The sequence below is a fragment of the Chiloscyllium punctatum genome, chromosome 38 (genome assembly GCF_047496795.1).
Source record: "Chiloscyllium punctatum isolate Juve2018m chromosome 38, sChiPun1.3, whole genome shotgun sequence".
Lineage (NCBI taxonomy): Eukaryota > Metazoa > Chordata > Chondrichthyes > Orectolobiformes > Hemiscylliidae > Chiloscyllium > Chiloscyllium punctatum.
In genome coordinates this window covers 19,454,702-19,472,440 of record NC_092776.1, presented here as the reverse complement: position 1 = coordinate 19,472,440, position 17,739 = coordinate 19,454,702, and the positions used below count along the sequence as shown (strand labels likewise).

Genomic DNA, 17,739 nt, shown 5'->3' with positions numbered 1-17,739 from the left:
ACTTTGTGTACAGAGACAGACATCCAGCTCAATATATCAGCCGACTGCCTCTTGGGCTGCTCTCTTAGTGCTCACTACCTTGAGCCTACCTTGATGCTCACAGCATCTTTGACTTGCTTGGACTTGCCTTGCCTTTTTGTGGTTTGTACCCACAGCCAAAGCTACTGGGTTAATAGTGTTTATTTCTTGCCTTGCTATTGAGCACAGGCACAAAGCCTGGAAGCTTGTCAGCAATCCTCAGTCAAATCAAGGGAGATGCCTTTAGTCAGGGGTCCTGGCAAAATAAGTTAAGGACAGCCACTGATATCTGTCCAGAGACTTGGGCATGATGAGTCAGACAGGATCATCTGCTCAGTAGGGGGTGAGGGGCCAAATGGTGATGGTATTTACTCTGTTGTGGGTTGTTTTCTCCTGTAATGGGAGAAAGGGAGGGATTGAATGAGATAAAAGCGCTGATGCATTTGGGAGGAACGTAGTGAACTTTTCTGAGCAAGTGAGTAGATTGTGCAGAGCCATGCAGGAATAGGAGGGTGGGGTTTGTGGTGGGTGAGATCGCGTGAGGGAAGATGTTACATGTAATAGTGAGAGGGATTGAGCATGACCATTGCTGGGAGTTGGGTAAGTGAGTGAGTGTAAAGTAGCAGAGAGAAGATAGTGCCACATACCTTGTTCAAGCAGAGAAGTTCATTGGCATTGTTCCTTCACTGATGCGTATTCTTCCACACAGCTGAGGTGGTACCCTTAAACTAGACTGGCTGGATTAGATGGCATGGCTGCTTCTGCTAATCCTGTGGGCAGTGGACTCCTGACATCTGCACCATCCTGTCCACCAGGGACTCCAGGTCCTTGTCTGCAAAATGGGCACAAATTGCTATTATCTACTACATCTGTGCAAATGTCACAAAATGTGTAGGGTAACTTCAGGCTAACAGTGCTTGTCCAAGTGCACATTAGCCTTTTAAAGATGGCGCAGACATCATGGATGCCATTGTATTCCAGGATATCCCAGCAATGGTGAGTTCTTCCTGGTATGGCAAGTGATAGAATTGGGCTAGCATTGGATGTAAAGGATGTCATTGGGTAGGGTAATTTGTTAAGGAAGTAAGTTTTGGGCAGTAGAATAAGAAAATCCTCAAGGATTCAGGGAGAGAAACCTTTCATGACATTCAATGTAATTGACACTGTTAAAAAAGTAAGATTCAGCCCGAAGATTGATTTGACCTTTTGGCTGTCTGACATGTGGAGTGGGTGAGTGTCTGTCTACTTTGGTGGCTCGGATGTTTCAGCTACGCCTGACTTGTATCTGACCCATGAGGTGAGAATGATGAAGCAGCTCACTGATTGTTTTCCCAATCTGTGATGACAATAGTAGCTTGCTACTTGACCTTGGAGTCAGCAGTAAGGTTGGGTGTGATGGCTTGAACAGAAGCTGTGCAAATCCAACCCAGCTGAGAGCCTCAGTACATTTGCATATCCTTGCTTGCTGTGACTCCACAAAAATGCTTGTCTGTACAGAGGGTGGTGGTGGAGGGTTGTTTTTCAGACTGGAGGCCTGTGACCAAGGAGTGCCACAAGAATCGGTGGTGGGTCCACTACGTTTCGTCATTTATATAAATGATTTAGATGTGAGCTTAAGAGGTATAGTTAGTAAGTTTGCAGATAACACCAAAGTTGGAGGTGTAGTGAACAGTGAAGAAAGTTACCTCGGATTACAACAGGATCTTGATCAGACGGGCCAATGGGCTGAGAAGTGGCAGATGGAGTTTAATTTAGTTAAATGCTCAGTGCTGCATTTTGAGAAAACAAATCTTAGTAGGACCTATACACCTAATGGCAAGGTTCTAGGGAGTGTTGCTGAACAAAGAGACCTTGGAGTGCAGGTTCATAGCTCCTTGAAAGTAAAGTCACAGTTAGATAGGATAGTGAAGAAGGCGTTTGGTATGCTTTTCTTTATTGGTCAGAGTATTGAGTACAGGAACTGGGAGGTCATGTTGCGGCTGTACAGGGCATTGGTTAGGCCACTGTTGGAATATTGTGTGCAGTTCTGGTCTCCTTCCTATCGGAAAGATGTTGTGAAACTTGAAAGGCTGGGGCTATTTTCCCTGGAGCGTCGGAGGCTGATGGGTGATGTTATAGAGGTTTACAAAATTATGAGGGTCACGGATAGATAAATAGACAAAGTCTTTTCCCTGGGCTCGGGGAGTCCAGAACTAGAGGGCATAGGTTTAGGGTGAGAGGGGAAAGATATAAAAGACACCTAAGGGACAACTTTTTCACACAGAGGGTGGTACGTGTATGGAATGACCTGCCAGAGGAAGTGGTGGAGGCTGGTACAATTGCAATATTTAAAAGGCATCTGGATGGGTACATGAATAGGAAGCATTTGGAGGGATATTGGCCAGGGGCTGGTGGGTGGGACTAGATTGGATTGGAATATCTGATCGGCATGGATGAGTTGAACCGAAGGGTCTGTTTCCGTGCTGTATATCTCTTTGACTCAATAATGAAATGTTTGTGGACATCTTTTGATTAACAGCACTGATCATACGGTGAAATATGAATTTTAAAATGTGTCAATGAAAATTGCAATCAACTGCATTATAAGAATTCTTATTGGCATGGACAAGTAGTCCATATTAAAGTTCTTAAATTTGAATGCAGCACTTTGACCACATAAGAGCATATTGGCATAATTTTCTTTAATTAATCATTCCAGAAATGCGAATTGAATATATTAGCTACCTATTCTCTGCTCCAACTTAAATTTCATCATCATTATTATTCTTTAATGTTCTCATTTCTTCCCTGTTACTCCAAAAAATATTCCAACAATAAAGCACTCACCATAAGACCATAAGAAATAGGAGCAGGAATAGGCCTTTTGACCCCTCTAGCCTTCTACACCATTCAATAGAACCACGACTGATCACATGTTTTTCATGTCCACTTTCTTGCCATTTCCCTGTAACCCTTAATTCCTTGACTGATCAAGAATCTATTGACTTCAGCTTTAAATATACAAAAGACACTGTCCCCACATCTCTCTGTGACAAAGAGTTCCAAAGACTCACAACCGTCTGAGATTGGAAATTCCATCTCTTCTATGGAACCCCTTAATTTTGAGACTATACTCTCTAATCCTGGACTCTCAACTGATGGGGGTTGTTGGTTCGTGTTCCTCATTAAAAAGACATTGGGAAGGTGTGTGGGAGGATGGAAACCCAGATGAAGCCATGCTCTTGCCCTTGCTGCCAATCCCTATCTTATTGTCCCTCCCTGCAAATCTCATCCCATTCCAACTACTTCAGTCAGTTTCCAGAGAATCCATTGTCAATTTTCTGGATAGGCTGCAGTGAAATACTGGCAGTGGCTACCACTCTTGGTGGTGCCAATTTTGCTGATACTGCAAAGCTGCCAGCCTATGATTAGCCAGCAGCTCTTGTGATGGGACTTCTACCCTACAGTGGCCTTAATTCAATCAGGGATTGATTAGGTAAGTGCCTGATTGCCTTAGGCCCCATTGATTCTTCAGACGGTGGATGGGACCCATGTCACTGCCACAAATTTTGCTCACTATGTGGTCCTCAAATGCAAAATCAGATTTATGGGTCAGTCTTACATTGCTGTTTGTAAGACTTTGCTGCCTACAAATTATTTGCCATGTTTCCCTCATTTCGGCAGTAACGACATCTCAAAAGTACTTAATTGACTATAAAGCAATCAGGCATCATGTGGTTATGAAGGGTGCCATATAAATGCAAATGCATTTGTCTCCATGCTCTCAGCACAAATATATGTGGCAATATAAAATTGAAAGGAAAGAAAAATTGCTTTAAAAATATTGTCATTTGGATCATATTAGTAATTTATTAGAAACACATATTGACTTTTTGAGTCTTTAAAATTACAGACAATGGGTAGCCCAATATCTTATTAGCTACCAGTCATTCTTTAAATGGTGGCTGATAATGAATTATGAAAGAATAATTTGCAAAATCCTGGAACTTTTATTAATTCATGAAAGGAAATTGGTCCAAAAGTGATGTTTAAATTGAGTTAAACCTTAATAAAGACTACAAGATTTTCAGCAGTGTGCTTTGATATTGTAATCCCAGGCACAGATGCTAAATTTTGCCTACCTGAAACTCATTATTAATTAATTCTTTTTTAATATAGGTTGGATTTACTCATTGGGAAAACGTAGAATTATCCCTATTGATGTCGATCTATAATGCAGGTGGTTTGAATTTCACCAACCAGAGAGTTTAATCTTGCACTTTGTGCAAAGCTAATCAAATCTTCGATAACAGATGCAAAGATCCCAGTGTCAGTCTGCATGTTTGGATCTTTACTCTAATCAAATTACGTAGACTCTTGATAAGTCAACACTGATCATTATGCTGGTGGAAATTTAGATTACTCATGGCCCTCTCATTCCCATTGTTTTAATAACAACTGTGCCCTATGTTTTCACACATTAAAGCAGAAATTGTGATGATACCTGAATAATTAAAGAGTTGTCTATGGTGTTGTGTGAATCTGATCAATGTCACCGGCAGAGAAACGTGACCACAGCTGTGCTTTAAAAGTGCTCCCTGCTATGTTTTTGCTGTGTGCTGGAAAAACAATACTTACTCTGTTCACTTTACTCTTTTCTGACCTTGCTGCAGGCAGCAGTGTCACCAGCTGCACTGGTTAACATGGTCACCTTTTCGATTTTTTTTAAAAATGGTTTGACAGGGGATGAAACACATTTCATTTAAACTTGCATTTCCCGCAGGTGTAGCAGTCCTTGTTTGTGTGCCATGTACTGTTTGTTTAGTTAGCTTCCTAGGCAATTTGACTCACTCGGTTTGGTGTCTAAGACCTTCTGCTGGTTGCCTGATTCAGTACCCTGTCCCTCCATCCATTTTCCTTCATTTCATTGACTTTTTCATGCAATCATTTAAAGAAATAGATGAGAGGATTTTGTTTCTCCATTTCTTCCTGTCTGTCATGACCTTTGTTTTTTTTTAACTTCCTTGGGCAAGTTTCAGTAAATAGTCATTGAGTGCCATGCCACCTGCTAAAGGTAGTTGAGAAATTAGCTTTTCCTGAAATTACCCTGACCAGTGACCTCTCCCAACCCACCCTAGGGTTTTGGAAGGCTGTTCCAGCTTTCTGTGTGGCCCCATTTACTGCTCAATTTCGACGCTGGCATTTAGCCTCTTAATTATTACTTGTCAGTTTAACTCAATAAAGCCTCAAATAAGTAGAATTATGAAATTTTTTTCACATGCTTCTAGTTGACGCTCTGTTCTTTGTTGGACAAGATTGTTAGCAACTTTCACCACTATTTCTCTGATTTCTTTGTTCTGAAAGGAAAGACAAGATGAAGAAAAATCTGTGAAATCTGCACCACATACCACACAAGCTCCTGTGTCAAAGGTCACTTCTGGAAGCTCAGGATTAGGAAGAGGTAAAATTATATTTTTATCCTTAAGCTTTGATTTCTTGAGTTAATGAAGATTTTTTTTTCATTGGGTCTGTGCCGCTAACAGGTGTTAGCCCTCAAGCATGGTCTCCAGGGCAGCAAGTCTATGCAGCAACTTGAGGGTGATAAAATTCATTGTAGCCTTGAACACATACAAATTGGTTGGGGAGACCACTCTTGAAGTTTTTTTTTCCAAGGCCAGATGACATGGGAACTTGAAATCCATGTCAGAAATCAAAGGAAATTTTTAAACTGTCAAAATGTAAACTTATCAACAACCTCTTGACTTCTTTTTCAGAAAGAAGCTTTCTGTATCAGATTCCAATTCAGAGTCAGGTGGGAGGGACTATGTCAGAAATTTGCAATACAAAGCAGAAATTGAGAGTGCATCAAAAAAAATCAGATGTAATACAAACCAACCTTCATCTCACTTGTCACATCTGCTCTGTCTAATTTAATTTTGAAACCAGAGACGGGAGAAAGATCACAAACAATGTGTAGATGATAATATTTCATTTTTTAATCCTGTCAAGGAAATTAACAGCTGCACGTTGGGTTAAGTGCTCACACCAAAGCTGATTTCTATGAAACGTGATGTATGATACATTGAAAAGAATATTTCAAAACCCAGATCGGCACTGCCCTGTATAATGGTTCACTTCCAACCTTCTCACCTGATTCCATTGGTGGGACTAGCACAGTGGTTTTGTCTGTGAAGGATAGCTCTTTAGCAGGGGTGAAGATGTGAAGAATGCTAATAAACCAACAAGAAACAGAGTACCGTGACATTAACTGCCTCATTATTTACAGATCTTAAGTCAATCTATTAATTTAACATAAGGTTAGTATTAAGTGTTTCAGCTAGTCTAATACTGTCCCCTTCAGTTTAAATTTTAACTTAAATGCCTGATTGGAGCTATTACATCTCTTCTTTTCTATAGCCTGTATGGAAGATGCATTAAAGCAGTTGTGTCATAGGTGATGCGGTTAAAAAAAATTGATTGGGGGATGGGAGACACATGCCATTCACTCCAGTAGAACTTGGACACAACAAGTTGTGAAGTCATTTGTATTTTATTCACATGAGAAAAAAGTAGTTTCAGAAGTGAGTATTTGCCCAGAATGGTAAAGAAGCTTTTCTTCATCCAAGAATATAATGAAATAGGACACCCGTGCAGCTTGGAATCATTTTAATTGCTTCAAGTCTCAGGATTTTCCAGAAGAATGCAGTGGTTTAATAACTACACCTTTGCATAACAATATGAATAAACTGAAAATATTGGGACAAAAGCAATGCTGATGAATGAAGTTATTAGATATAGTGTATGATCCTGATGAAAAGCCTTCAGGCCTTATATTTCATTTCTGACTTCTGCTTCATAGAAAAGCATTGTAATAGATCCCAAAGCAATGCTGTTCATGAATTTTTTAGTACAGTGAGTTCAATATGGACAGATCACAAGCACAAAAGATTGTTAAGCTTCTCTGGAAGAAAATATTGCATAGGTTTAGGATCTTGGTATAAAACTGGTTTCTCTGCCTAGGATGTGTGTTAACCTCTGCAACACTATTCTAATGCGTCTGTCGAGGTACTGCCCCCTTCTTGCAACCTCAGCAATAAAGTGCTGGCTGAGGAGGTACATTGGAAACTTTCTTGACTTGCCTTTCTTGACAGAGGAGGTGCAAATAAGGCCCTCAAGTGGTGGATTAATAGCTACTTAATGGCCTCAACCCACCACCAGCCCAATTACCTGGAGAGAAAGAGGGTAACCTGCCTCTGGGTGGAGTGAGTCTTCCATTTACTGCAATCTAAACAGGGATGATGGGGTCATGAGCGGGTGGCCACTGACAGCCATCCTTCTTCCCTTGCCTCTGAATCCCCTGACTAGCCCTCTCATTCAATGATCCTCACCCCATAAAAAAACAAGAGATAAAGACTTACCTTCCACGTGTTGGATTCCTTGAAGACTGGACTTCAACCAATAATCTTTAGGATGTCGAAGCTGTTTCTGATTAGCCTGCAGCTCCTGGAAAAGCAATACTTGACTGTTAAGACCCTGCAATTGACTCAGAAACTCACTGATCAGTTCTTAACAAGCTGTTTGGAGCTTAATTCAACAAGCTTTCTCAATGGTTGGGGACAGTGAGTCAGTTAACATTGAACACCTCTCCTCCACACTTAGACTACAAATCAGAGAATCTCACTCCTTAAGTATCAATTGTGAATTGGTTTATGCTGGACTATTAACGCTGATGTCATATTGAGCAATGTCAACAATAATGACTTTGTTGACTCATTTATTGGTATTCAAAAGAGGGCAATGAAATTTGCAATGAGTTGCTCAAACAGGGAAGGCTGCATAAATGAGCACTGAGACTTGCTCTGCAGTGTGTACTATGTATGAGAAATATATAAATATAGAGAAAGTGCAATCATCACAATTGCTGCAAAATTTATTGCAAACTTACTTCAAATCATATAAAAATATATTGAAGGCTATTAATTTTTTGACATTGCAAGAATGCAGTTGACACAGTGGAGGTACTATTACCACTCAGCAAATAGACGATCCCATATGTTTCAGAATGAAGGTGGAAAGAAATCTGTGCCTAAATGACCTCATAGCTCAGGTTACGAGTTCTGCAGATTATTAACTCCATAAATCTTTTCCATATCCCACTTCAAGACAATTGGCATTCTGTTGTGTTTTTTATATTTATTCTACATGTCACCCTTTTAAAAAAAAGCTAAATGCAGAGAATATTTGAAATAGTTACATTTATAAACAAAATGACTGTGGTGTAATCTGGTGGATTGGTCTGGGATCATTGCTGAAAATGCTAAGTTTATTCAGTGCCATGTTGACTCCTTGTTAAAAGGCATAACAGATAGATGTATTGCAGGACAACTCATCTGAAATGAGTGGGAGAGATAGTTAAATGTAATTCTTTCCTGAGCTGGGACTGCATTTTTCAGTCATCTGTTTTTGACTTGCATTTGTATAATCCATTGATATACTTTGGGTTATTATTTTGGGGGAGTCTTCTGCAGCACAAAGCAGGTGTAGCTCACACTGGAAACCAGGTCACTTGAGAAGAAGTAGGATTAAGCAATAAAATGTGGAACCTGCTAACTTAACCATACGCTTTTGCATTCTGTTTTGCGGTTGAAAATGATGCCAGTTAGCAGTATTATCTCATTTATACACCACTCACAATGTGGGACCAGGAACATGGCATAAAAAAGTGTTAGTTAGCATATCCTGTCAATTGCTATGCAATTAAATGTTAAAAAAAAGTTGCTCACTAACTGCATTTTGTCAGCACACCTGTGCTACAATATAATCTATCTAGAATGTTACCAATGGAATATGATACTGGAACTATGTTCAAAGAAATTTCAGCTGAAATATTGTCACTGTGTCAAAAAGGATTGGTCTGTGATGTTCAAGGCTGCTGGTGTTCTGAAATTTGTTTTGTTCACCTTGTGGCACAGAATTCAAAGCATTGTCAGCAGTACTGAAAGAGTTGCACACATGGAAGAATATACAGACATAATATTATGCACAGTTACAGTTGCAACTTTAAATTTCTGGCTGAGACATTGATGTCGTACTGCTGACATACTGGATGCACAGATTGAAAATTCGGCCCACCCAAGTCCAAAAAATAGTGGCAGAATGTGGCATATAAAGTGTCAGTGGTAATAGTTTATATGTTCAGTGCAGCTTGAAAACACAAGTTGTACTGTGCACAGCCAGGTTCTTATAACATTAGTACTATAAACCAAATAGTAGGGGTCCTGTTTAAAGAAAATATATAAAATGAAGAATGAAGGAAAATCTGATTAAGTTATTTAAGATACTACCTTTTTTCTCTGGACTTGGGTCTAAATTAAACAGAAGAATAGGATAATGATTTTGAGTGACATAAACAGTTGATGGTACACATAAGTCTAAAACACAAAATTGTATCATCTGATAAGAAATTACTTTCCTTATTTTGACTTATGGGAGGTGAAAAAATATCCATTTGCTGCCTGAGTTGATCAGGACAAAAGCCAATCAGTGTTATATCTAACCTAAAGTGCTGATCCTGGGTTCAGAATAATAGAGAAAGTGTTCTATGTTCAGTGGTATTATCCCTAACTTATGTAGAAGCAATAAAAATATTTGAAAGCATGAGAATATAAAGAAACTGCAAATTTAAAATCCGTATAAACATATTGCAATGGTTACAAATTCATGTTGATTGGTGCAGTTGTGCTCTGCTGTAAAGAATTTTTTCTAAAGTAGTCTATACCAAACACATGATTGATATAGCACAGTTTGTGGAGGGATGCTTTGGAGCTTGACTAGACAGCAGAAATATGAGCTGTGATTATCACCAATAGCAGAAACTTTATATTGAAATATTTCCTTTTCAAGCCACTCAATTATACAATGGTTTTAAATCCCTACTTCCAATATGTACATGACATTTTATTAATAGAATTCTAGTTTCTTTTAACAAAAGCATTTCATTATAATGTATTTTTTCATAATTGATTTTCATTTCCAAAGCAACTTCTTAGCTAAGATATTTTATTTAGAGAACTAGCTAGGATAATATTAGTATCCATGATTAAATATTGTATTAAAAACTCTGAAGATACTATTACTAACAATACAATAGCAATAATACAGAGGCCAGTGCCCTTTGAGCAGAAGCTGATTGAATATTGTCTTGTTGTATTTTGAATGGATTCCTATCCTGTGCCAGCTAGCACATGTTTTGCTGGGATTTAGTTCATCAAATATGCTCAAGGCTCATTCAGATGCCAGAGATGACTTTCAGCCAAGACTTCAGAGGTGACCTTTGTGCAGTGTAAAAATGTTTGATCCAAGGTGTCTTCCTCCTTAAAATTAGCCACCATTGTTTATTGCTGCTAGCTGTTTTTTTTTGTTCTTCACCAGCCAAATCTCACATGGGAACTTAAAATCTCAGTAGCTGGAATTTGGTGAAGTGACACCAGTAAACAGGTACTCAATAGACCTTATATTTCCACTGGTGCTTGACATCATGGCTTCCAAATATATGATCTGAATATTTTTTTCCCCGATCAATCCCAATGTTTTTGCACACTCTGGACCAAGTGGGATTTGAACCCTGGCTCAGGAGTAGGGAAACTACCACTATGCCACAAGAATCTTATCATGTATATCACTTGAGTATAATCAAATTATAATTGATTTTCTAATATCTGTTAAGGCCAGCTGATGGGACACAGGGATAGCCAGTGGCTCTGGATCAGCATCCTTGCACAACGGACCACCAGTATTTCAGAAGTATAAACTGTGATTTGGCTTATTGAAAAAGATTTTAAAATATAATGATATTTGTTTTTCCAAGCCAACAATAAAAGCTGCGGTGACACAGACACCTGCAATAGATTACAGATCATTGTTCACTCAACAGGTAGGCACATAACACTTAATGTCTTCAGGTAAACTCCACTTATTCAAAGACTTAGAGCATAAACAATGTGACATCTAAGTTTCAGGCATTGTCTTGTGAAATGCCCTTCATTTTTATTTGGGTGTGAGCCAAGTACAGAAGAACCATTGATCTTTCCTTGCCTTTCTGACAATCATAGTGACAAGGTAAGTGGTTCATGTTGAACATGGGTGGTGCCAGTGGATTTTCCAGTTTTTTGCATCAAATAACCTCAAACAAAATCAAAATGCGAAGTAAATTGAGTCTATTTCTCTATTGAAAAGGGCACTGCTGAAGTGACTAAAGATGGGTTAAATGCCTGAAGCAACAGGCTTTCTTTGTAAGCATTCTTGAGCAGTTCCATAACCTGAGGAACTCCTATTCACTCTGGATTGAGCAATACTTTTACTTTGTTTGATACTTGTATCAAAAGCCCTCTCTTTAAAAAACACTCTCTGTGCTCATGTAATGTTGTAGAGAGCAGAATGTAATATTATAAAATTGTAAAGTACTCCAGCATTGATGATTGGTTCATGTATCACAAAATTAACATGAAACAGTCAGTGTATGCTTTATGCTACTCTGAAGGTATTACTATACCACAGAAACAAATATAAGATTGGTTTTATTTAGAGTGATTTAGAATTGCTGGAGTTAAACCGTATTAACAGACTTGCACCACTTTGGATAAGGAAAATTAAGTGAGCAACCAAATAACAATTACTCTTCAGATTAAAAGACGTGGCTGGTGGATTGTGGGGGATCATTTTAAACCTTCCTTTGCACCACCTGCAGCTTGTGAAAAGTGAGAGTGCTCTTAGACCACCTCTTCAAGATACTTTCACACCGCTAGCCTAAATTTAATTTGGACAATTTCACACCCAGATTGCTCCGGACAGCTTGGATCTAGATGAAGCCAAAAGCTGCTTTGCATCAATACAAATTGGGCAACATATCTGGCTTATAGAATACTTAACGAAAAGCTTCTCTGTGGCATTTTCCATGCTCCAGCCGGTGCCTTGTGACAAGGCCAGGTAATGGCCTCAGCTTAGTTGCTCACTGACTTGAATTAGCAGGAAATAGTAACAAGCAGTTTCTCACACACCACACTTCTTCAGCCAATCGCAATTTCCATCTTAGTCCAAGGGGATAATAAAAATAGACACTAACAGATGTACCATATGCTTTAAATCGTCATTTAATTAGGCAATAATAATGGAACGACAAACGGTACACAGATTGGGGTTTTACCACCCCAGGGATTGTTTTGGCATGAGGTGCAGCTGAGAGCTAAAACAATTGCTGACGTGGCAGAAGCCCAGGTACACGTACCCCTAGTTGTTTATTATTGCCATTTCATTGCTAGCTTTCTTTATCATGTGAAGAAACAAATGAATCAGAGTTGAAGCTGTAAATAATAGTCTTAGTATTGATGAAGAAAAAACACAAGAAATCATTAAGGTTTCAAATACACTCTCAATGAGTGAGTGTATTATGATGCTGAGTTCCAGTCTAGTAACATTTTTAACAGTAACTCAACCAAGACATTTCATTGTAACAGTAATTGTGCTGGTAATTTAACTCGGAAAGAGTACTTATCTATTACTATTTGGCCATAAAATAAAAATTGGAATTGCTTTTTTGCTGGCAAAGAGGGAAAAATCAGCTTGTTTTCCCACTCTGGATTGCTATGCAGTGATCTCTGTTATAAAGTGTGAGTTGACTGTGGACAGCGTCAGACTTGGCTCTAGACAGCCTTGTGTTCTCTTTGCCTCACCTCTGCCCCACACTGCCCCCCTCCCCCCAAAAAAAACACTGATTTAATATCCTGCCAACATTCATGGCCACAGTAACTGTTACACTGAAACCCTTACCTAGAAGAGTCAGTAACTTGGACCTTCTGTGCTGGACAATAATCTTTGAGAGGTAGGACTTCTAGTTTGTTGTGCATTGCCTTTGCATTCTCTCCAAGATGAGGTTTTGCAATTGAATAGCTCGAGGTGTGCCACACAGTTGGAACCTTGCTGCTTCCTTGCTACCAATAAAAATGGGAACATTCTTTATAAAATGTTATGGCCTCCTCTTCACCCTGCATGGGAGAACACTCTGTTACTGCTGGCACATACTGTTACTTCATTTAAATCTTTGGAAATGCACCAACTCCCTGACCCAGTGACTTTAAAATGCTACAAGTCTGAGATAAACACATCCTCTGCATCCAGCATTCAAACAACACAAATGGAAGGAAGTATGTCAGACAACATATTTTCTTCACTTTGAATCATTTCAATGTCCCCACCCATATCGGGCTTACTGAATGATATTAGCATAACATAGGATGGGGGAGGCAACAGGAAGCAAAATGGGATAGAAGGATGTAACAGAGCTGTCAAAAATTCATCTAGCTGCAAGTAGGAAATCCAGGCAAATATCTTCAGTGGAGTAAAAGAGTAATCACAAAACATTATTTCTTCTTATTTATAATGTTCATTGTTTAGAAATGTCACTATAAATCAAGTCTGAAATGACATTGATCTGGTATTGTATAATCTTTATAAAAACACTTCTATTCAGTTTAGTTTCTTACATGAATACAAATAGACAAATGTTATGAGGGATTCTCGGGAATAACAGTGGGCAAATGGTTAGCAGACACCACCTAGTGGACACATAGGAATATTATTCATTTGTTGCGTGGCACTTAGAGGAGCAAAGAAAGAGAGGAATGTTCAGAATGGTGAAATGGATCACATGAAAAAAGTCTTTATCCAATTTTCTAACTGCATTATGTTTCAATTATTCTTAGGTTCAAGTCCTTCAGTACTAAGTGGGTTAGAGAACTACATGGATGAATCTCTAAAAGAAGTTTTCTCCGATGTCTTTCCTGCAAATGAAATTGTGCTGAACAAATATTCAGCCATGATTTTTACCTCTTGCGACGGTGGAAGTTCATATGTAGAGGTGAAGGGGGCCACAATGTGTTTGAGCTGTGCAGAAAAGGCAAGCATAAAGTCAATGGTTTGAAATCAGTATGCACATTAAATTTGTCAGGGTAAAAAGTAGTGTTTATTCTGAAATAAGAAACATATGATTGGGGAAGGAATTTATTAAAAGGTTAAAAACACTGGGTGAGGGGTGAGAATCTCTGGCATTCTTTTAAAACCCAGCTTCCAAGCCAGTATCATGACATTGTTAGCTGGCACTCTAGGTTCACATGACACAAAGAATTGGCAACTCAAGACTCCCCATGTGATAAATTGGCAATCTTACCTGCAGCATAGGAGGAAGGAAGAAATTACAGATCAGTTCATTTTGAGATAATCTCTTCCTCTCCTTGTAATTGGCGAATAACCAGCATTCATAGGGTATCTGATGGTGCTATAGGATGTACAATAGAGTTGTACAGCCCACAAAGTTCCAGGATTGTAAGCTGAGTTAACTAATTTCAGTAAGTTGTTTCTGGAGAAGGACAAGGAATAATTGGGCTATCCTGAACGTTATCTGGTGAGCCCTCTTAGAAACAGGATTGTTTAGGTAACAAAGTGAAGGCTATTCTTGTCTCTGATTCCGTAGTTACATTGTCCATTTAAGGATCATGGTCATGATTCACATTTGAAGAGTGCCTGCTTTATTACAATACCAGAGAGCTGTGGTTACAAATCCAACATTGGTTCAGTGCCTTTTTGGAAGATATGTTCAAGGTAGAAAATTAGAGGTGGATAAATATGCTTTTGATAGTGATCTGGCCGCTCACCCAGAGTTCAGATGAGACAAAAACAAAAAATTAAAATAACCTTAACAAAAAGTCTATTAAAGGTTTGGTGCAAGGTTTGTGAAAAGTTTGGTTTTCAGTCAGTAGTTGAAACCTTTTGAGGAGAGTGGGCAATTATTTAAAAGTGTGTCAATCTAAAATTGTGGATTGTTTAAAATGTTTACTGTTCCTGCAGAATATACTACAAAGCTAAAATAAGTGATTATTACTGGAAAAGTAGATGTTAAAGAATTTGATATGAACTCCATCATGCAAACTAATCCATTTATTTTACTAACAAAAATTATGGTACTGACATAATCCAACAAGTTTTGTGATTAAACTACTGAATGGTTAGCAATCAGAAAATAGTAATCAGAAAGAAAAAGAAAAACCACACAAAAAGGCCTCTGATTTTAGAGAAATTACCGAGAAGTTATGCACATTGAGAATGCTGTTTTTAAAAGAAATTACCTTAGAAGAGCTTGTTTCCCTCACAAATGGCATCACCACTAGCTTAATACTGGAAAAACAATGACCAAAAATACACCTGTAAACTTTAAGGACACTGAGGATGTGTTAGACCAGTTGGAGGGTAAGTCCTTAAATTTCTTGCTATCCTTCATTACCTGGATAAAACATATAGAATTGGTATTCTTGTTCAAACATATCTCTGTTCTCCCAGTGGGATTTTTCTTTGCTGACTGGTCTCTACTCATGTTGTTTTTGTTGACAAATGCTTGTGTGGGCTGTTTTTAGGCATCATTTGCTCTGTATGGAAGCACGATGTTGTTTACGTGGCAATAAGCAAATTTTTCCACGTTGGATTATTATAATGAGACTGTAAATAAAATGGGAATAAATGTCAGAAGAATAACACAGTGGTGCAGCCTACATCACAGTCCCAAAGAGCGATGCCACCCAGTGGCAGTCTACAATAGGGTGTCTCAATGGTACTGCCGCATTAAAGTCTAAACAGCCCTGGCACCCAATGGTAGGATGTGAGTTAGTACTCTTGATTTGCAACACAATGAATTCACAGTCATGGTCTTGCTGCAATTGTGAGGTGCAGGTGGGGAAGCAATATTAGTACTAGATTTTGTCTACAGAAAGGGAGGGAGAGCAAAGTTAGACATCCATCAGATTTATTCCCATCTAGCTTGAAATTTGTGAAAGATATCCTGGCCACTATTGTGGACAGGGTCAGTTAATGCCACTTATTAGTGTGAGAAATAGAAAACCCAATTCCTTTTTAAACAAGCCTCGATGGTTCTTAGTTCACAGAAGCTAAAGGTGAGATTGAATTCCATTTCATATTTGGAATTACTGGGTTGCCATTTTATAAGCTGTGATTGAAGTTGGACCTTTCCAATGTTTCAGAGTTACGCTTAATCAATGGAGGATGAATCGTTCTCTACAGGGCAGGAGAAATGGGAGGGGGATGGGATTAAGAGGGAATAAATATCAGCGAACTGGAAGTACACTATTCTATACGAAGGAGTGCAGGAAAAGAAGGAATAATGATGATTCTTAAAAGAGCACCCAGTCAAGTTTGTACTGCCTTGTTCTTTTTTCTTGGAAAAATTGATGCATTATCTAGCATGTGTTTAATAGCAGCCTGAGTATCATTCACCATGGTGCAATTGAGGGTTATTACTTTATGCTGTGTTGTGGTTTTTATAAAAGGTTCATTAGACTATTTCTAATCGACAAATGCAGGCACTAATTGAAGACAGTTTACTATATTATCTTAATGACTTGGAAAAAAGATTTTCAATCAAAATAAATCTTAAGTTATTTAGAATGTAATGAGGTATATTTAACCATATCATAACCTAAATTTTCCATTCTTATAAAAGTATCAGGAACATCATTATTTGTGCTTGTGAGTCGGATAGTGTGTTAATGTATGTTCGACTTGACTTGGGATAATTATGATGAAGCCTCACGTGAGCATTTCAGCAAATTACAGTAGATTTTGCGCAACATTGTTTCAACTTTTACCTTGCGTACACTGTGTTATTTCATTTTGTGGAGGAAGTGCTTAACAGAAAACACAAGGTTTAGACAAATTGGAGAAGAAACATTGCCAGAGAGGACATGTATTAATCAGTGTCACAGGTGCTTATAATAGTCCAGCTAATTACTTCATTACTTCCCTCCAGTCTACAGACCAGCTTGTTCAGATTGAACGGTGTAAAGTTCCATTACCAGTGCTTACTGTGATGATTTTAACCATTCTGGGAAATCTCTACAGGCTAGAACAAGTACTCGCTTGTTTCTCTATTTCACTGGGGACTCCTATTTGTGCATTCAACTGTGTTTAGTACAATCATATCATAAACTAAATTGTTGATAAAGTGCATATCTTCTACCTTTATATTGCCTTTTAAATATCACTAATATATGTTTTACCATTCATTCTTTAATACATTTTATTTTTTATAGACGCTGATCTGTCCACATAAAATTGGTAACAACTGTGTGATTGCACTGCCCAAGAATTGCACCCACATTAAAATCAGCAGACCCAAAGCTCACATCATTACCATGGAGGCTAAGCTGTAAGTAGTCCCCTGGGGCTTGTTGTCCTAATGAATGCCAGACCACAAATTAATGAAGTTGCTTTGGAAAAACATTGTGATTTTTAGTCACTGAAGCATCAGTAAATCTGCCAGAACCAGGACAGCTGTTTATAGCTTGTTATGATTTCAATTTGTTTACAAATTAGATTTTCCTTTTTAAAATTTGGTGCTTAGCTGCCACTTCGTGTCAGTCATTATGAAATCAGGATGCTTTCTGATGTATTGAAAGCTGGGAGGGGGCTCATTGCCTGATGTCACCTGAGTCCTTAGACCCTTAGCATGGAATCACATATAATTTGTTTTCACTGACCCATGCTTCTCAGTGGCAAGAATCTGTGGTTATCCTAATTAGTTCATGTCAGCCATGAAAAGCATAAGCCCCATCTGTCTTGCTTCTCAATGATACCCTTTTGTTCTTTGAAAAGATCCTGGTATCTGTTCTTTAGCAGAACAGA

General features: G+C 38.5%; 1 protein-coding gene across 1 annotated transcript in view; it reads left to right on the top strand.

Moving 5' to 3' along the window:
• LOC140463419 (uncharacterized) overlaps positions 1-17,739 on the top strand; it is a 216,929-nt gene that overhangs the window by 111,506 nt on the left and 87,684 nt on the right. Inside the window, exons 4-6 of the mRNA XM_072557330.1 lie at positions 5,362-5,458; positions 13,755-13,948; positions 17,148-17,263. Coding sequence (XP_072413431.1) covers positions 5,362-5,458; positions 13,755-13,948; positions 17,148-17,263 — 407 coding nt within the window. The remainder of the gene's footprint in view (positions 1-5,361; positions 5,459-13,754; positions 13,949-17,147; positions 17,264-17,739) is intronic.